At 41.2% G+C, this 21,142-nt stretch overlaps 1 protein-coding gene and 1 long non-coding RNA gene across 3 annotated transcripts in view; one reads left to right on the top strand and one right to left on the bottom strand.

The window, feature by feature from the left end:
* Nucleotides 1-21,142, top strand: part of LOC118521655 (uncharacterized) — a 75,583-nt gene that overhangs the window by 21,638 nt on the left and 32,803 nt on the right. The window lies entirely within an intron of this gene.
* Nucleotides 58-19,293, bottom strand: C2H5orf63 (chromosome 2 C5orf63 homolog). Of its 2 annotated transcripts, none has more exons than XM_036070342.2 (4): nucleotides 19,213-19,293; nucleotides 5,218-5,338; nucleotides 1,822-1,878; nucleotides 58-690 (listed from the first exon to the last, which is right to left on the bottom strand). In XM_036070342.2, the coding sequence occupies exons 2-4, from the start codon at nucleotides 5,329-5,331 to the stop codon at nucleotides 499-501; spliced, it is 363 nt and encodes a 120-aa protein (XP_035926235.1). In that variant the 5' UTR covers nucleotides 5,332-5,338; nucleotides 19,213-19,293; the 3' UTR covers nucleotides 58-498. The 2 variants fall into 2 exon arrangements, with proteins under 2 accessions (XP_035926235.1, XP_035926236.1); XM_036070343.2 differs by having other exon boundaries at nucleotides 58-678.

Below are 21,142 nucleotides of genomic sequence, written 5' to 3'. Positions count from 1 at the left end.
AATTCTAATTTTAAACAGGTATTATTAAATCCCACTGAAATAGGCTTCATGCAGATGTATTTGTTAAAACACCCCTTTATTGACTGTGCACAGTTATTAACAATTCATATTTCACTTTATCTACTGAGTGGAAGAGCATTTATTCTTTCATTAAAAAGTTAAGCCCTTAGGGCAGCAGCAGGGATGCAGAACCTTCTTCCTATAAACTGCACTGTCCAGTGAATGTGAAAGGGCTTCCATATTAATACAAAAGGGAAAATAAATAAAACAAATGGATTTCTCCCATCCTCCATTATCCCCTTGCTGCCAATATGCTCCTCTCATTTTATAAAATGCCAGCAGGTAAACAGTTCCCACACTGTTCCCATACTTCCATCAGTCAGAAGAATAATGTCACCATATATTGGGCACCACCTGGTTCAGAATGTCTGTTAAGGCCGGGAAAGGCCATGGTCATGTCCTTAGGAAGACGCCGTCTGGACAAGAGTGGGTGGAGGATCATGAAGGTGTCCTCCAGCTTCCAGCACCTTGCTGCTCAAGTTTCTGGAGCTGCTTTTCAAGTTTTGGGATGTCTACTCGATGCATCATCAGAAACTGGCCATTTAAATGGAAGACGGGGATGTCAAATTTATACCTTTCATACCAAGCAGAGTTTTCTGGAAGTGTGATGTCCACCTCCTGTAAAATAAACTGAAACAGAGACAGACTGAAGCTCTGTACTTTAGAGAGCACGGAATGATACAACAGCCACGATGCTAACCTGATGCCCAGACTAGCTCTCATGCTGAGGGTTTTTGCTGTTGTCTGCCTGTCTGAGGTCCCCAGTGATCTCATGGCCCCGATTTCCACAACTTGATTGATTTCATTATATTCCTTAACTCTCGGTTTTGCTATTTTGCTGTCACACCTATTACATTCAGTGTCGGGTCACTACTCCATTCCCGGTGAAATAAAATATGTCCCAACCGGGAAGCTGAGGATCAGGACAGATGTGCTGTGCATGTGAGGATGGGAAAGGCGTCATGGTTCGCTACTGGAAAACACTTCCATGGAAATGATAGAGTAAGATAAAATGAATGGGGACACAAGTTTAAAGAAAGCATGAACATTGCACCTGCTAGTTAGCTTTGATTGATATTAAGAGTCAGAGTAAGAAAACCAGTACTGCTCAGAGAAAAACACTTAGGGGTAATGAGTTTTGTGGAAATTAGCACTGAAATCTCTCTCTGAAGAACAGAAAGAAAATTTAAATGAAAAATCATTTAATCTCTTCCCAAAGAAAGGATCCAGGCAGATAATCTATACCACATATGCTATCCATTCCATATACATAAAGCCACACTGCATTATGCAGGTTTCCCCTGCTTTTCGAAAGTTTGCATCAGGCCATGTAGCTCTTATGAAAGACCTACATTAGTACCTGTTTCGCTAACTGAAAAAAAATCTGAGAAGGACTTTTGCTTTTGTGAAAATAGCATTCGGTGTTTGTTTTGCCATTCTAGAGGCAGTGCCTGAGCAGCAAGAGTGGCACCGCCAGGCTCCTTCCCTGGGAGCCTACCTGCAGCATCTCAACACCAAGGCCTTAGAGCTTTGAACTGTGTGAGCATCTATGCTTTATCTCGGTCTGTTCTGTGCCTCCGTCAGCAAGAGGTGTCCTAAAGTATCAGAAAAGCCTGAGAGAGGTTATTTTTTTTGGTCTGGGAATGATAAAAAAATTCTCCGTAAACGAATGTTACTTGCTTCTTTGCTTCACTCCACTTGGGCATATGAAGGTTGGATAGGAACGCTCTACTTTCAGGGAGAGTAGGGAGCCTGTATTACCCTGTTTTTGTAAGGCTCCAGTATTTCCTTGGCTTCATCACAAAGGGGGCATGGATCCTACGGGAAGGAAAAAATAAAGCCATTAAATTCAAGGAATGGCATGCAGCCTGACAAAAACCACAAGAAGCAGATTATACTTATTTTAAAGGACTTGTTTTTTTTTTTTTTTTCCAGTTTAATTATACTGTTTTATTTCCAAAGCAAAACATTGCCATAGAATCTTATAAATAGCTAGTGTTTCATGGTAAATGGGCTGTCAGCATTTTTTAGTTGTTTTGTTTTGATTTTTCACCATAAATCTATTTATACATATACGTATACACACATATAATAAATTTAGATGCTTACCCTTGTTACACACGTATGTGTGTATACATTATATACATGTATGTACCCATCACATATACATGCACATACGTCTAAATGTATTACATACATACACACATAGATACATACACATACACTACATTTAGATGCTTACATTTTTTGTCACTGGCTTTATCTAATTGATATCAGGGAAGATAATTTTTCATTGATTTATAGTCTCAGGGCTTTGTCCTTCCTATGTCAGGAACACTTTTCTGGCCTGGCTGACATCACCAGAACAGCTTAAAGTCTGTTTTGAAATGGAGGCACTGGGCTTGGCCTGCCTGTTTTTCCTCATCAGTCCACAGGAATAAACTCATTGAGATGAAGTTAGATAGTGATTGCCCCACCATCAAAAAGGGAGAAATCCCTATTTACTTGGGGTGATGACTGTACCAACTCTTTAATGGTCTGCCTGTTTTCTCATTGCAAGGGTCAGCAGTAGGCTCCCCAGGTTAATTCTCCACCCGAGGAACAAGCAAGTTTTAGTGCCGGTTGTTTATCTTCTTTAACCGTCTAGTGGAGAAGTCTTTTGAGAATGCTATGGATCTTTGGCAGATTTTAAAGTCTTCTCAGCCCTAGACTCTAGGAACAGCTACTAGCTATAGGTTCTCTTGCATGAGCTCAAAATAGACTCGCCATTACTGATGCTTATAGAAAACCTGCTTTTTAACATGACAGGAAGAGGTGAGCTGTTATGTAAAAGAAAGGCCCCTCCTCCAGTTTAACTCCCAGCTTGTTTTGAAATAAGGACCCAGATCATCAAAAGGCAGTTTTTCTTCATTAGGGTCTTTCTGGCCCTAACTTCCTGGTTCAGAGAATTAGGCTCATCATTTATTACGAGCATCATCAAGAAACAGATTATGGATAGTCTGTGATGTTTTAAGATAATCACGTTGAAATTTTCTAAGAAAGTTTCGTCAAGAGAAGATTTTAAAAGCAAAAGCTGTTCAAACAAGAACAAGCTAAAAGTACCAAATGTACCAACATTTTGCTTTCATGGTAAAAAACTTCAGTTGAACCTAGATCATGTTTTCTGTTTTGTTTTTGTAATCATGGATGTTGGTGCAAATTATCCTGTGTATATGTATTTTTATTAGGAAAGGTTTATCAAGTTTTAAAGAGGCCTATGAACTGAAAAAGGGTAAGACCCCGTGGTCTGGGCCATTCAAACCTCCTTCTCTAGGATTTTCCACGGCACCAGCAGACCACGTACTTACTCTATCCCTAGAATGGAATGGACATTTGTTGGGTTGGCCAGCCCACTCCCCTTTCTGGTAGCAGGAATGCTGTGGATTTTGCCTCAGAGGAACTACTCTCAGCATGTGGCTGACTACAGCCCTGAACAAAAAGGGTAGAACACTTGACTTAGGCTGAGGCAGTCAGGTGCACTGTATCCCTCTTGGCTCAGGGATTGGCCAATCTTATTATATGCCTAATGACACAAATCAAGGATTCAATACAAATTTTAAGCTAGGAAGATTAGTGTGGCTTTTTTTTTTTTTTTTTTGCAGAGGTCTTCAGCTAACTGGCTGTCGTTCAAACTGAAAAATAATGCAGAATAGTTAGGCTGAGTGAGTACCACTAACCTTAAGGGATTATTTTATTTTTGTGGCTAATTCTCATATGCATTTCTCATATGTAGACACAGATGATGAATTCTTTTTATTCCATAATTTCCAACAATGCAATATATATTTATGGATATGAAAAGCAGTTTAACTATTCTCAAGAAGAAATTCAATTTTAAAAAACTATTTTAAACTTTGTTATTAGACACCCATCAGATATTTTCAGATTGCTAAAATGCCTGCAATCTGAAAAACATATTAAACAAGACAACTTTTTTTGCTTGAATTGGGAGTATTATTCACTAAGGTTAAGTCTATTACCCTGTGCTTTATTTCTTTTTTTGATTATATATCACACAAAGTAATGTTAAGTAGCAAAAGGAAATCAGTGATATTTATATTATAAATTTCAGGGGGGAAAAGCTCTTAAAAATTTTAAACAGCTATGGCTTAAAACTCGTGTTAGGGATAAGAAAACAAGGACAGTTGTACTTGTCAATCCTTGTTATTTGTGGCTTTCATATTTGCAAATTTGCCAGTCACTAAAATCTTTTTGTAACCCCAAAATCAGTATCTGTGGCACTTTTGTGGTCATCTACGGACATTCGAGGACATGCACAGAGCAGTGAAAAATCCGAGTCACCCTAAGTGCACATTCCCAGCAGAGGTCAAATAAGACAATGATCCGCCTTATTGTTTCAGGTCTCGCACTGTCAACAAGTGTCCTTTTCATGATCTACTGGGTGCCATGCTTTTTGCATTTTTGTGACTTTTGTTGACTTTGCTATTTAGAATGGTCCCCAAGCAGAGTGCTGAAGTGTTGTGTAGTGTAAGGAGGCTGTGATATGCCTCATGGAGAAAATACTGTGTTAGATAAACTTTGTTCAGGCATGAGATATGGCACTGTTGGCCATGAATTCGATGTTAATGAATCTACAATATATATTAAATAAAGTGTCTTTAAACAGAAACATATGCCAAACAAGGCTACGTATTGATCAACTGACAAAAATGTTGTGACCAGCAGCTCACTGGAATCTAACCCTATACCTCCCCTGGGAGCACTGTTTTAATATTCACTAATTCAGTGTTTGTGGTGACTTTATGGAACATTCCCATCACAAGAATTAACTATATTTCTAAGTGATGTATTTATAAACACCATCTCTCTTCTGATAGTTCTTCCTTCCAATGCAGGGATCGGGAGACCATTAAATATATTAGTTTACTCACTGAAACGTGTGAGCCAACGAGGCACGTGGCTAGAAACCAGAGTTAGTACCATTGTAACTGCAACTGAAAAGTGGAGGGACAGGTCTGAGGACAGTTTATTCCATTGCTTTCCTTTCAACGTTCCCCCCTGCCCCGCCGCCACCCTTCTTAAACGTACAACTTTCTTCATCCAACAATTTAACACCTTTTGTTTTTGAAGTAGTAATTTTACTTTTTCACTCTGTACCTTTGTAAATAAGGTCAGCACAGGCAGAACGGTCTTAGAGGCGGAGAGATTTCTCATGAGGAGTTGAAGGGAGTATTTGGCAAGTTGCACGCTATTTCCTTGAAACCAGGGCATCTTAATTCTGCCAAAAGAAAAACAGACCAGTAAACTTATGTGCCCTAGATTTTGCTGTTTATAATATGAACAGTAAGCTGCAAGTCTGAGATGGAATTTGAAGACTTGAGAACTACTTCTTGGACTCCAGGAGTGTCAGAGAGGCCCAGATGTTTGGCAAGTCTCCATAATGCCTCAACATTCACTGTATTCCAAACAAAACAGAATTTAGAATGGGAAAATATCCATATTTATGGATGAGCTGTGTGCCTAATCACTTGGTTTCTGCAAGCAAACTGCATGGGTTTGTTAATTTGAATACAAAGTTAAGTTTCACCTGCAGATTGTGCCAGCATCCTGATGATTCCCTAAAATGGGGGGTGGGGGGGTTTCCTGAGATGGTTCTTATTTGCAGAGATAGCTTATCTTATTGGCAAGCATTCAACAACACACAGCCACCTTCATGGTAAAGGAACAGTAAGTAAGGAGCACAAGTCCCCAGCTGAAGGTTAAGGCTGTCACTTAAGAGATCCATGCCCCACTCTGCTGCAAAAGATGGGGAAACACAGAGCTGTGCTAAGAGGAACTATAGGGGAGAATTAGGTCGAGTTGACTTGTCAAAAGCAAAAATCTACTCAACTTCTTCAGTATTTTAAAAGGAGACTGCCATCATTTTAAAAACCATACACAAATGTACTACTGTTACTACTGGACATACTCCAAGACGAACAGCTTGGTAATAGCAGCACGTCAAACACTAGGCTTTGAAGCTCCCTCATCTTGCTGCTTTGCTCGATATAAGACAGCCTACTTATTCCTACTTATTCTACTGAGCCTCCAGCTTTGTCCTTAAAACTACAGATATGATAATTTCATTTTTAAAACACATATGCACCGTTGACTTTATCATTTATCAATATTCTCAAAATGAATTCATTCTTGGGATCTTCATTTCTTAACTTTGCTGTACTTTCTCTCTCCAACTTCATCTCACTTTCCCCTCCCTTATCTTGGCAAGCTGCAGCCATAAAGATTCCCTTTCTGTTCCTTGAATACCTAAAGATAATTTCTTTATCAGGATCTCTGCACTTGCTGTCCTTCCGCATGAAAAGCTGCTAAGTAGCTTCTCCTCATTTGGCCTGGGTCATGCCTTAGTGACTACCTTACCAAGGTTGGCCAGCCCACCACGCTCCAGGATCCTTAGGCCTTGCTACAGTTTTCTTTTATCTTTTACTGCTAAAATGATTTCTTTACCTCTATCCCCCTCTACTACAATGTGACTTCTATAGAGGCAGGTACTTGTTTGCCCCAGTGTCCCTGAGCATCTATAATTAAGTTGGCCCATAGCAGGTATCCAGATATTCGAATATTTAAAGTATTGGAGTGAACCTTTCTCCACCTTTTTAGTCTCACCTCTAACCCTGATCACTCATTGTGCACAGTGGTCACTAACTGAGCAGAGCTCATGTCATGGCTAAAGGTTAGTATTCTTCAGGGTGCCCACAAGACTGTGGGCCAGGGCCCTACAGCTGGTCCCAACCCCTTCACTACCAGCTCTGATCTCTGCCTGTTCTGCTCCACAGAGCATGACTGTATTAATTATGTGCTAATCTCTAGTTCTGACTAGGCTTCTTAGGGTAAGATTAGCCTTAAACTCATTTCAAACAGAATGATATGATTTTAGAGAAAAATACCAACCCCTGTCAAACTAGTGTAAAGACCACAGGACAAAAAGATTGGATTCTGATCTGTGAAAACAATAATCTTTCCTTCACTCTTAAACTCATAGAACTTCCACTTCTCCCTGGATCTCCCTGCTAACTAAATGATCTCGATAACGCATAAAAAGGGAATGTGATGAGCACTTTGCAAGGATCTGCTACCCACCATTATTCCAAGATGGAAAGTGGATCTAAACAATTTCACAGTATGCTGTGCTACTCTCAACTAAGTGTTAAGCTCTGGTATACACATTTTCCATAAATTGAGCCGAATCAGCAACTCCAATAGGTGAATGTGGTTGGAGACAACAGCTTCTAAGCATGGCTTTGTCTACCCAGGATATAAATGAGGGGGGGAGGTAGAATATTAGCCATTTTTACACTAGGTAAAAATTTCTGCATCCTTGGTTTTGGGAAAGCCCTATAACCACAGTGGCACATCTTCCTAGGGAATAGAATTAAAGGAGCTGTACTATATGGGAGAAAGAAAACAAAAAAATTAGTTTCGTTAAAGACAGAAAGATAGTTCTCGGAAATGAGAAGGATTGGGCCATTTATGGCAGTGACCTAAGACAACCACCAGGATAGTGAACCGCAGCTACATGCTTTTGGTGGAGGGATTTAAGGTTTATTGATGTCTGGCTGGTAAGGAAAGGAGAACTTACTGCTTTTACCTAGCTGAGTTGAGACTGGGGTGTTAAGGCTTTAAAAAAAAAAAAATTCACATTCACAAAGGAAATCTGCTTCAGTATTTCCAACATGACAAAACACAGCATGTGGTCTTGGTTGCACCCAAGACAAATAAAACCTGTCATAGTAAACAGAGTTGCTATTCATTCCAGATTTGCTGGAATATTTGTTCATCTAACCCAGAGAGCTGAGTCTTCAGTGATGCTGTAACCATTCTGTTTAAAATTAGTTCTCTTTCCACTGTTAGTCTCCACTTCTACCTTTTCCCATGTATTTAATCACTTAAACATGGCACATTTGTTTATGGAGAAATGCATTAGCATTATGCAGTTTTACTACCTGCATATTTTCCAAATGTCCTAAGGCACATGCATTTTACCAATTGTTAAATGAACTTCTTTCTTAGAAGCATTGTATTAGAATATTATATTAGAGTATGATATTTAAAAAGCTCCCTATACCTCTTCTAGGCAGAAATAAGATCTGAAGGCTAAAATCCTGAACACTGGAGTCCACTTAGTTCTAGAAATAAATGAAAATAATACACTCCCACTGCAACTGTATCATACTCTTCTTGGAATATTTTATTAACTCTGTAAACCCTAACACTATTGCTGTCAATGTCACACTCACTGAATCGTGCCTTCTTGAAGTAAAATCTTAATAACAGGCTACTCTGTCAATGTGACATTTTCATTAGTTCTATTATTTTTTGAGCAGTATCTCAGCATTATAAAAAAAAAAATACTCTGAAAGGTGGTTTCCGCCTGTTAGCTCATGACTTGGGAGAGGACACCACCTTTTTGATTATGTCATTGAATTTAGTCATGAAACTTGTGTCCTTACTACGCACAGACACAATTTTATCCTTTGTATTTTGTTACATGTCTCTGTGATATGAGCAAAAAGAGCTGTGTTCATAATATCAAAGAAGCACAATTGGGTCACCTTTGTCACAGAAAAAAAAAAAAGAAAAAGTAAAAGGCATAAGACTGGATTTAGAATGTGCCTAAAACAAATTCCACAGCCTAACAATAAAGATGGTGACTCCTGCTGTTTCAAGTCCACTGCTGCTCAGAGGCATGGATCAGCCTGGCAGAGAAAGGGAATGCTGGCTTTCAACAAACTGAGGCTGACTCCAGTGGTCTTTATGGCAGAATCAAATACAACATGGGGGAGGACTGATTGGACCCATTCAGCCCTCCTTGAAGCAAGATACGGAAGATAACTTAACTTTATAGCATTTTCCCTGTGAGGCACTCAAGGGCATACCATTAAAGCAACTGATTACAGTACAGAAAGAAGCCAGGGTCGTTTGAGCCTTTATTAAGGATTATTCATTTCTTGCATGAGGAGCTGCCCAGACTAGGGCTGCATATCACTTATGTAGGGCCCCTGGATTCTTCAAACACTGTGTGTGTCTGATTAGAAGGGAAACAACATTGTTCTCGCTTGAGCAGAGAAACTGACCTTCACTGACCAGAATTTTTATTCATACAAAGAATCCTTTGGCACGCAGAATCTCCAAGCTCACATGATCCCTCATCAGCAAGCTGCAGTGTTAGTTCATGTGCAAAATGAAAAAGTCTGCATAAGCCCAGGTACTGCCTTGGTTATTAACAGGTAACGTTGGAGCTTCTTCACAAGAGTATAATGTAAATTTAATGCTGAGCTGACATTAACCAAACACTATTACAGTAGCTCTTGCTGAACGTGTGTTCCATGAGGAGGCTCAGGGCTTCTGTTCAGTCATTTGTGCCATGTGAGATGTTAAGCCCTCATTTCACATTCATTACCATCTAAGTTAATGTTCCTTTTTTTACCCAAGTGACTAGAAACACTCATGTGTGTGCATGCATGCGCACACACACACACACACACACACACACACACACACCACACCTCTACTGGGAACAAAAGCCCATCATTTTAGATTACTGAAAGTTTATGTAATGAGATGAGGTTGCTCTTAGCAGACTTGTCTGGGTCACTGGGTTCGACTTAATGCAGGGAAACAGGGACACATGCTGCCTCCCCGGTGCCCCTCTGTGTCCAAACCTCCACCTCTCCCAAACAAGTGGGAGCCTAGCCTGGGATTTGGGTGACAAGGAGAAGCAGCATAAAGGGACATCACCAAAGCTGAAAATGAAGCAGATACTATAAGGTGTCAACTCCAAAGAGCTAAGCAGGGCAAGAATGAGGCTACAGAATAGAAATGGGGAGTGGGACCCTCACTCACTGGCATGGGTGGGATCGCGGGTGCTTTTCCAGCTCCGCAGCCTCAGCAGCCAGAGGACCAGGCCAGGGGAACTGCCTGAGAGGTGGAGCCAGCTGAGACGAGATGTTGCAACAAAGATCCAAGCTAACCACCCACCTGTAGGCCCACTTGTACATGGTGTCATGCTCAGCTTCATTCTTTTCTTCTTTATTTAAATTGAGGTATAATTAACATAACATTTTAATTAGTTTCAGGTGTACAAACATAATTATTCGATATTTATATATATTGTGAGACAATCACCACAGCTTCATTCTGACCTTGGAGCTGGACTGCTGATTTGATCCCACATAACACATGAAACCATGAGTAGCCCTACATCATGCCCGAGACCTGGGGAGCAAGAAGCAGCTTCTCATACCACACATCCACCTCACTCCCTGTAGCTTCTATTTCCAGATTTCAGTGCCAACAGGCTCACCATACAGGGGGCCAGAGAAGGCAGTAGAAAATCAGTCCCAGAAAGGAATGACTGGTCACATGAGTGCCTAGGAACAAAACCCCATTTTCTTTCCCTTCAAATTATTACCATGACAGTGGGATTTCCCAGTATCTGGATGTCTCTATTCCACTGTCTATACTCAATGGTGCTACATTAGTTTGCATTCAACACTGTTCTGTTAAGTTCTTTAATTGTTTGAAGGGTGGGCCTTGCCAATACACTAAGATTATAATTTCACTGAAGTTATTCAAATCTACCACTTAATATGTGTGTTCTGTCTCTGTATCCCACCTCCTTCAAATTCTCAGTAAAATTAAGCCATTTTTTTTTCTTCATCCTCTTTGGTGTTTAGCCCATTTTTTTCCCTCCAAATAAAACTCTCACATGGAGAAGTCACCTCCACATACTAGATGCAAGCAACAGGAATAATAGAGGGATATACTTCAGTGGATTCAGGAGAAGGGAGTTAAATTCTTAACTGAAACAATATAAATACTGGAGGGATTGCAACCAGGACATCCAATGGGCACCTTTAAATGCTGTAAGAGAAAGGAAGAGAAGAATACTGTGGGCTGAGATCAGAGGTGGTTTCACAAGAGTAGGATCCCAAATCATCCAGGATTTGGGTATGTCCAAAAAAGGGGAAACATTCCAAAGCTGGCGTGAGACACAAAGGTGTTGAAGTAGGAGTGCCGTGGTCTGTCTGATGGGAGGCACTGAAGGGTTTTGAACAAGAGAGTGTTGTGATAAACGCGATGTTTTGGAAGACTGATCTAGCAGCAGCATGCAGGATGGACGTCAGAGGAAAGGAGAATGGAACGTGGGAAAGAATTAGAGGTCATTTAGAACAGCCTAGGTGTGGGAGGAGAGTCATCCATTTATTCCACAATTATCTGATGTTTTCCATGTGTTAGGGGCTCTTATAGGTGCGGGGTGCAGTGGTGACCAGGAAAGCAAGGTACCTGCCCTCCTGGGGTCCATATTCCAGTGACATTAAGTCAAACAATATCAGAGAGTGACAAGTAGAGGAGAGGGAGTAAGACAAGGTGGTGTGATGGTGACTGAGGCAGGTCCTTGAAATAAGTACTCTGAGCAGGTGTCAGGTTTGCTGAGACTAAAGGCTGAGAAGGTACAAAAATCTGAGGTAAGAACATTTTGGAGAGAGGAATAGTAAATGCAAAGGCTTTAAGGTGAGGATAACCTGAACTTGCTGGAAGAAACAAATAGGATCATGTGGCTGGAGCACAGTAAACAAGGGGAACAGTGGCAGGTGACAGGGCTCAGCAATCGTCTGTGGGGTCACATCACCTAAGTCTTCACAGGCCATGTTGAGGTTTTAATGACAATTAGATTTAGAAGAAGGAAGTGATATGATCTCATATATATTCTAAAAGATTACTTTAGCTGCTGTGTAAAGAATGGATTGCGGGTGTGGGGGGCAGGGAGCCCATAAGGGGGCCACTGCAGTAGTCAAGGTAAGAAAGGATGGTGCTGTGGACAAGGACAGAAACGGGGCCAACAGAACTTGGCCATGAATTGGATATGAGGAATTGAAGATGCAGTGAAGACAATTCCAGTTTTGGCCTTGAGCCTCTGGTGGGTGGCAGTGCCATTTACTAAAATGAGGACAACTGAAGCAGGAATAGATTGAAGAGTGTGAGGGACCAGTTAGGAACAAGTTGGAGCTCATGGACAGAGTGGTATATACAGGTTTGGTATTTAGGAGAGGAGCTAGGGCTGAAGATAACAATTTGAGACTCCATCAGTTTAGGGACTGTATTTACAGCTATGAAACCAGATGAGATAATGTAAATAATACAGAAAAAGAAAAGGGCCCAGGACAGATCTCTGACGCAATCCAACATTTAGAACTCGTGTAGAGAGGAGCCAGCAAAGGGGGCAGAAGGAAAGGATGGTGAGGTACAATGGAAACGAGGAAGGTGTGTCATCACAGAAGCCAAGGGGAGAAAATGCTTCCAGAATGGGAACGGGGGTGGTCGAAGAATCTACCACAAATCAGATGGGATGGGTCTGAGGTTGCTTGAAAACAATGAAATCTTCTAACTGAGGCCTACCCCTAAAGTGAACTACCTGTCTGGTTCTGACCTAAAATAACATCTTAACTAAAAGTGGTTATTTCTAGTGAGGATGGAGGCAGTGGGTTGGAGAAGAGTGAAGGCAAAAGTTGACTGGGTATCTTCAAAAGAGATAATAAATGTAAAAATCTCTGTATCAGTTACAAAGCAGAATAGAGAAATCAGCCTTAACTTTATTACTAAAATAATGCTAAAAGTAAGGTATTGTTATTAATAATTATGATGATAAGGAGCACCAGAGTGGCTCAGTCATTTGAATGTCCAACTCTTGATTTCGGCTCAGGTCATGATCTCAGGGTCATGGGATCGAGTCCTGCATCAGGCTCTCTGCTCAGCGGGGAGTCTGCTTGAGATTCTCTCTCTCAAAAAAATAAGTAAATCTTTAAAAAAATAATGATAATGATGATTCTGTTGACTGAAATGTGCTTTTACTGGCCTCAAAAGTAAGATTTAAATCTCTACTATAGCAGTCTCAGAAATAGGGAATTGCAAAACTGAAAAATATTTCAAACAGAAGTAGCTGAAAATTTCAGACTATGGGTATTACTTAGATAGGAATTTCTAAGACAGGATATCGCTGATTAAAGAAGCAGCATATTTATCTTCTACTCAAGATGTCACTAAGTCCAGTTGAGACTGGATATCTAGACCTGCTAATACCTTGGCACCCAGTATTGGCTTAGCTTCCTCAGGCTTCAGAAAATTACAGAACAGGACACTGAAATCTAGTTTTCGAGTCGAGGTTTCCCTTTGATAGGTTTTGGACAAAGGCCACTTTCCTTCCAGTTGCCCTTCCCAATACCTGCCATTATATTTTCAAAGATTAAAAAATTCATCTATTTTACCAGTTGAGGACATCAACCCATGTATATCAAACAAGCTGCCTAGGTAATGGTAAAGTTGGATTTTATTGATTGTCTTTCAAGACAACTGGTTCCAAAATAATTCTGAATAACTTGTGTAGAGAGGTCAAAATAAATGTAATGTAAATGTAAATAAACACAGCTCCCACTAAGTCATCAGCCAGGGGAATTAAGCACCAATGGGATAATTCCTCATTTAGAGTTTCAGAGTCACTCTTCAAAGAGTTTCAGTTGGAATTCAGCATGTTTGAATTCCTGGGTGCATTTTTGGGTGAGGATTTTATAAATATAAACCCCAAAGACAGGCAACTGCCACTGGTTAATTCTACAATGCTGGGCAGTTCCTCATCTGCTTAAGCTTCAGTTTCATCAACTGGACAACAGAAATGCTAGCCCTTGTCCTGTTCTCTCATTTTGCAGAGACAGGGAGAAACTGTGCCCACAGGCTTTGATGTCAAATGTCCTGCTTATCGGAGAAGGGGCATCACACACTGAAGAAATGTCATGGCAATAACCCAGGGCTTCGAAAGGCCCCAAAGAATCTGAAGTAATTTGTAACTGTAGGAACCTAAAATGCTAAACCATTTAAAGAGGACCAAAGTTCACGCAGAGATCCAGGCAGAGGTGTAAAGGTGCTTGTTCACTGCACACTTGCTTCTCCAGCTCCTCAGTCATAACTGGAAGCCCTGGCATCTGAAAAGACCCAGTAGAGGAGGTGACATCAGCGTTGCCAGGCACTCATCTTGCAACTGTTTGAACATCTGAGATGGAAAAGCGCCTCCAAAGGGGAAGAATGATGTCTTTTTCTCTTACTGTTTGACACATTTAAAAAAAATAATTTTTAATGACAGACCCTCATCATCCCTGCATTCTTCTTCCACATCCAGAAGCACCCCTGTGTTTGCCTCCCAAGCTGACAAATGTCAAGTGGAAGGGGAGAGGAATCTTTAGTGTAAACAAGAGTTTGTTTTAGAATCTTTGGACCTTAGCAGTCACACTTTCCAGATCATTGCTTTAGAAGAGTCTGCTCAGTAATGGGGTTGGTACACATGAAAATGTCAGGGGAGGATTTCCAGAAAAACATTCAGCTGAGAGAAGGAAAATGAAGATGCTAATCGGAAACAGTAGTGTACTCCTACTATACATTCCCTCTAGCACCCCGGGCGTCCAAAGGGGATTCTGGACAACTTCCTGTTAACACAGTAGGACTAGCACACACTGCACCCCTCCTCTCATCCCAAAGACACTGACTCAGCATCTGGCCTGGAGCCAGACAGGCATATTCTGAATTCAGAGTGTGCAACAATTTTCAGTACAATTAGGACATAATGGCTGCAAAGCTGTTCCTGAGAGCCAAGAAAACCTGAATAATGTGGTTGGGTTATATCATACATGAGGGCTTAATAGAGTTTAAAAACCAATTTGAAAATTCCTTCATTCCATAAAGATGGCATTAAGATGAGGGCAAAATCATTCTAGTTCAAGGGATGGGGACAAAGTGCATAAGGACTTATGCTGACTCCTTTCCACATTATCCTTCTTAACCAAAATGACCCATCCCCTTTGAAGATATCTCTGATACTTAATGCTGACCCAGAAAGAAGGCAATTTCATTAAAACATCTTAGTTTTATTGTACCCAGCTAGTAATGCCAGTTTCCTTGCTATTTACAAAGCACACAATCCCATTTCCAAAAACAACTATTTGCAATTCAAAATCCGTCCACCCAGGCAAGGTCTTCCATTCATCACTAATACCCCACCATTTCCAATTCATCTTGCCAAAGAGACGAATTTATCTTCATGACCACACAACACCTGAAAGATGTTTCATTCATTTTTAGCCATTTTGTAGCAAATGACTCTGGAAACTTTGAGTTACTGAATTTGAGCATTTTCTTGGACTTGTGATACCAACAATACCTAGGCCTGCTCAATCTGAATGTCGGGAACATGTTCTCTTGAGCCGTGCACCGACAACCCTCAGTGATGTCAGATTCTACAATCCTCTGGATCCCATTCTGTTACTTAACATCTTTCATGGGGTATCTTAATATTTTGGAACTGGAGGTGACTTCAAAGATCCCCTTGCTTTATGGATAAACTAATGTTTACCTGAAACCTTTCATATTGCATTTTTCGGTTCATCTTTCTGCATTTTCTCCTTGAACAATGGCTTATTTTATATACATAATGAGACCAACACAGAATTTTCAGAACTAGAAAGGATCTCCATGTTCAACCTCCTTTCTTCCAAAAAAAAAAATCTCAGAAAGCTTTAAAACACAAATCCTCATAGTATACCAAACAACTGATAACACATTGTTTAAGGCTTAATTTAAGGATGGAGAGTGAGGAAAGCCTCTGCTTCAGACAGCAGAATTCTTTTATTTTAAGAAAGAGGTTCTGGTTTCTAAATTTAAGAAGATACAGATTAATTTCATTTTTGAACCTGGAGAAATAGGGCTGAACTTAGATCTCTTTTTTTTTTTTTCCACTCTTACGTCCTAGGCTGCCCCAGCTGACTGAATTTCTATTAAATAACACTATCCTTTCTCTTGGCTGACTGGAAGAACTACGTGTTTTAAAAAGTAAAGAGTTAAAAAAAAAAAAAAATCAAATAACTCAATCTCACGTCCTTCCTCCTGACTAAACTAGAAGCCATTTCCCCACGATTTCATTATTAATACGAAAAAGTCCAGGAACAAAGAGAGGAAGTTCATTTGTTTCCAGAAGTAACATTCTGGTTTCTGCTGCAGTCCCCCCGGCAACAGAAGGAAGCAGTGTATCCCACAGGCCTGCCCCATTACAACACAAAAAGCTGTCAACTTTGAACTCCTTGGGAAGTTTTAGCAAAGTAGAAAAGATGATAGTGGCTTTCTTTCAATACTATTTGGGCAACCTAGCCTTAAAAGAGGGACCAGACATAGACTGTCTATCCTTAAGGAAGGACCAAATGAAGATATTAGTGACCTAAGTAAACTCGTAATTTGGTATACCTTCAAAAGGACAGTCTTCAAATATTTGCTCAACAAGTCTTCGGGTGAGGAGTTGAGCATGGCAGGCCTGGATGGAGGGGGACAGGGCTCGTGGAGGCTTTCAGCTTGCTTATTCCATTAAACACAACCAAGGCCCTATAGCTAATCAGGTCATATCTCCTTGGAAGGCAGTTTGGTAACTGCCTATAGATTCTCAAATGTGCACTTCTCTACTCCAAGCTGTTGATCAAGGCATTAGTAACCGCAGTATTTAAAACTGCATCTAGGAAGCTCTTGAAAGGTTATTGTTTTATATAATCCTTTTCTCTACCTGTTGCATTCCCAATGATGTTATAGATCCAATCGCCCTTCAGGGACACAGTCTTTTCATTTCTATAACATGCACTGTGCCAGGTATTAGAAATATAAGAGTGATTAAGATCCTTTCCCTGCCCTTCAGGACCTCACACCTTGGGCAGAAGAAAAATTGACAAACAATACAATGCTGCAGTGGTGAAGACTATAGCAGTAAAATGGTTGTTACCAGATACTAATGGTGAAACGCTCTGAAATCGTGGGAGATGGATATCTTCTTAAAATAGAAGGTATTTTGAATTTTGCCTCTATCTCTAGAAACCTTATCTTTGGTAAGGATTAGAATAAAAAAGAGTGATGTTTCCATGCCTCCAGGTTCCTGTAACTGTAACTGGAATGTTAGGGATGTGGGATAATGATCTATGAGAAACTTAGCCCAAACATTTAATTTTGCATATTCTTTCTCAAATGATTTTGTCCCTGAACTTGCTATGTGATACTACTAGGGGAAGGATGAAGGAAGCCTGCCTAGTCTGTGCTACCTGTCTGGATCCCTGGATCCAGATGGTTTCTCCCCTTCAAAATAATTGCAAACAAGATTAAAACTGCATGCAGGAACTATCCCAGCTGGCTTCTGGCTTCCTCTGATGTACACTCCTTGAATAAAGCAGTGGCAAAATTAGATTTAAAATAAGGAACATAAAAAACCTTAGTACTTGTACCATATTACCTCAAGGTCCTGCTACGTGTGAAACCCCAAACCCGGCATTAGAGTAACTGAATGCATCAACCAGCTAGAGTATGCACATGTTATGAAATACAAAAACTTAAAAAAAATAACTTATTTTGAAGGTATATCTCCACATTGCCTCCAGGTACTTAAGAGTACAACAGAGCCAGGCATCTGGAATAAAATAGAAATACAGTCCAATAAATTCCCAAGTTGGAAAATCCTCATTTCTATTACCTCACCTGCCATCAATCCATTTAAATAAAACCACATAGCCACATTTTCCTCTAGTGAAGGAGACAAAAAATATTGATTCTTCCTCAGCAGGCAGCCATGACTGACCACAGCAAGTATGACGAAAGAACATTTGGGGAGTCTGCCTGTCTAAAGCACCAGCCCCACCAATCTTAATTTTTCACAACCGGAACTTTCTGGTTCCATGCAGTTCTTCAGCAGAACGGGACCCAGGTTATTAGGCTATGACATTTCACACAGAACCATGACAGTTCTGCCTTACCCTGATGTTACCATGATCACTCAATTATTTCCAGGGGAGACCTTTTTTTCCCAAGTGTTCCAAATCTCAGTGTATACAGCTCCAAATATTGGTAGAGAGTTTCATATGCATTTTCATAAGCTATTCTTCATATAATTACTAAATGAGGAGACTGTGACCTGTAATAGCTACCTCAACTTGTACAGTGCCATGCACACTGAGACATGGTTCCAGTGGCTGCTTCACCAAGGCAATGTGTAGTTACAGAAGCCCTGCTTATGCTGGGAAATGTGCTAGAAAGTGTTGGGGGTATAACAGGTCCTAGACACTATTCCTATCCTGGAGGAGCTTATAGCTTGGGGTCAAGCTGGGCCATACTGTGTGTGTTTTTTGTAATATATATATATAGTGTGTGTGTGTATATATATATATATATATATACGGTGTATATATAAAAAAATATATATTTAAAGTGCCCTGCAATATGAAGTACTATATGAAATAACATTAAGAAACAAGAACAAAGATCATCCTGGCAAAAACCTTGTTAAAACAGCATTAGAAACAGGCACTTGCCTATTCCCGTTAGTAATTTCGCCGGGACTTCTTTACCTCTGGACTTACTAAAATATTGTATGAGCTGGTATTTATCAGGGGTGACCGACAAGGCTAAGTATTTGTTGAGAACTGTAGCGTCCCTGATTTATTGTCACACTGTTCACCATCCAGGGGACTGCTTTTGCCAGGAAAGCAGAGAGGAGGTCCAGAAAGCCCCGGGACTCCCAACGTTTCCTACAGCACGTTTCCAACCTTTTCACCCCCAATTAAAGGTCAACATGGTTGCTCAAAAACATTTATTTAAAAAGGCAGTCATCTCAGCGGGCTGCCAATTGAGATTATATTGCCACTTCACAGAATTCAATTAAACCCGGGACGGGGCATCTGTGAAAAACTGGAAGAAGCGTGAAACTGAGATGTTCTCTGCTTCCTCTTAAAAAACTGCCTTTTCCCGCTCGTTATTCTGTTCACTTCCCGGAGCGCCATTGCTCTCGCCGCACGCACACGCGCGCGCGCACACACAAACACACACGTGCAGACACACAAATGCCTAGAATCTCCCCCCGGAGGTTCATGGATTTAGGGCTCCCGGTTTAATTAAATTCCCTCTAACGACAATCGAAATTGGCAGCGTGTGGTCCAGCGAAGGGTTCGCGTGCCCCGCCTCCCGCCCGCGCGCCGGCTCCGGGCGGCGACCAGGGCTCCCACCCGCCGCCACCAGGCCACCCGCACCCACCTGAGCCGCCCGCCGCCTACGTCGCCGCTTCCGCCCGGAGCCCGGCACTTCCGCCCGAGCCGGCCCGGCGCCCGCCCAGTACGTCGCACTTCCGCCCCGGCCCGCCGCCCCTTGGGGTGCCTCCCGGGATCTCACCGCCTGGGCTGTTTCTTGGGAAAAGACAGGCGCAAAAACCAAGGCCAAATGTTTAAAAAAAAAAAGAAAAAAAGAAAAGGGACCGGCCCGTTTGGGGACCACTTAATAAGGAGCCAAGTTTGAAAATGTGCAGTTCAGGCTCTTCTAACTCATCGCTTTCATTCACTCATTCATTCAATGTTGACTGCCTTGTTCCCTGGGTCCCGGCTGAGCTAGGTTATGGGGAACAAGATGATGAGTGAAACTGGCAGCTGTGTACCGTCCCCAAAGTGGCAGTCACACATCAGGAAGTTATCCTTTGTAGGCCGTGCGTTGAGTGAGCTAAGTGCATTGAAAGGGGAGGAATGTGAACCCATGAAAAGATGGAAGTGATCTACTTGAAGAGGTAGCTTCTGGGTTGGGATGTGAAGCGCCAGGTGGGACAGGACAGAGCTCTCTAGGCCTGCAGAAGAGAGACTGGAGGGAGCCCGGCACCAGCAATGCACAGAAGACGAACTAGTATGGCTGAGGCATAGAGGGAGTGGGGAGAGAGGTGAAAACAGGCTGCATAGGGTAGGCAGGAGCCAGGCAGGTTTTGTGCTAAGGACAGCTGGAGGAATTTTTGTGGTACTCTGTTTTTGTTTGTATGTGGGAAGGGGGTTGAACTGACTGCCTTTCCATATGGAAAGGATCACTCATCTTTGGGAAGGAGATGAAAGGGGTTGGGGTAGGTGAGAGCAGAATGCCAGCTGGGAAGGCAGGAGGCCTCTAAGTAGTCCAGAGCTGAGGTGTGGGGGCTTGAATGGTGGTACTCTGAATAGAAAATGATACCTAATAAGAAGAGCAATGCTCAAAGCTAACATGGGTTGCTCACATCAGCTTTATACTCATTAGCTTGCTTATTCTTGAGAACCATCCTTTTAATCATTATTGGTACCATTTTGCAGATGAAAAAATAATAACTTGCCCTAATCTCAGAGCTAGAAAATGGCAGAGATGGGACCCCCATCTCATCCCATCTGATACCAGTATCTAAGAGCTTACTGCTATATATACTCAATATGTATTTAGGATTTTATTTTATTTTTTATTTTTTAAAGAATTTATTTATTTATTTGAGGGAGAGCAAGAGAGAGCAAGCACAGAAGGAGAGTGGGAGGGAGAAGCAAACTCCCTGCTGAGCAGAGAGCTCGATCCCAGGACCCCAAGATGTCAACCTGAGCGGAAGGCAGATGCTTAACCAGCTAAACCATCCACGCGCACCATGTATTTAGTGATTTTTTTAAAAAGATACAAGACAAACCAAGGTCAGGGATGTATCCCCTAAACAAACCACACTGATGTTGTGATATTGTTGGAACACGCATCTAGAAAGTAGAGTTTTCAAATGTGTACTTTATCACTACAGCATTTGCTGATAGCAAAAGAGGGGAATTTGTGACTGTCAATAGACTACCTATGATTATTTTTGAGTTGATACACTCTGATAAGACCTAATCCCTTTCGGGGGTTGGGGGGAGAAAAAAGTACACTCCACTTAACAGTTGCTGATATAATATTTTTAAAGAAGTTATCTTGAGTCTACTTGTAAACACCTTAATGGAACATGCATAACTCACATTTTATGTGATGGAAAAGCTTCCTAGGAATGCAACTTCAAATCACCTTCCACATCTTATTTCTTATTGGAAAACGAAATAAATCGGATTTATGAAACCTGATTTCATCCACTGAAGGAAAAGAATGACTTTACCAAAGGCCAACAGTGAAGTCTTTTAGTGTTGGTTATGAGTAAATTTCTTTAAGGAGCCAAAAA

Source organism: Halichoerus grypus, chromosome 2, assembly GCF_964656455.1.
Source record: "Halichoerus grypus chromosome 2, mHalGry1.hap1.1, whole genome shotgun sequence".
Taxonomy (NCBI): domain Eukaryota; kingdom Metazoa; phylum Chordata; class Mammalia; order Carnivora; family Phocidae; genus Halichoerus; species Halichoerus grypus.
This window is presented reverse-complemented; position numbering and strand designations above follow the sequence as displayed.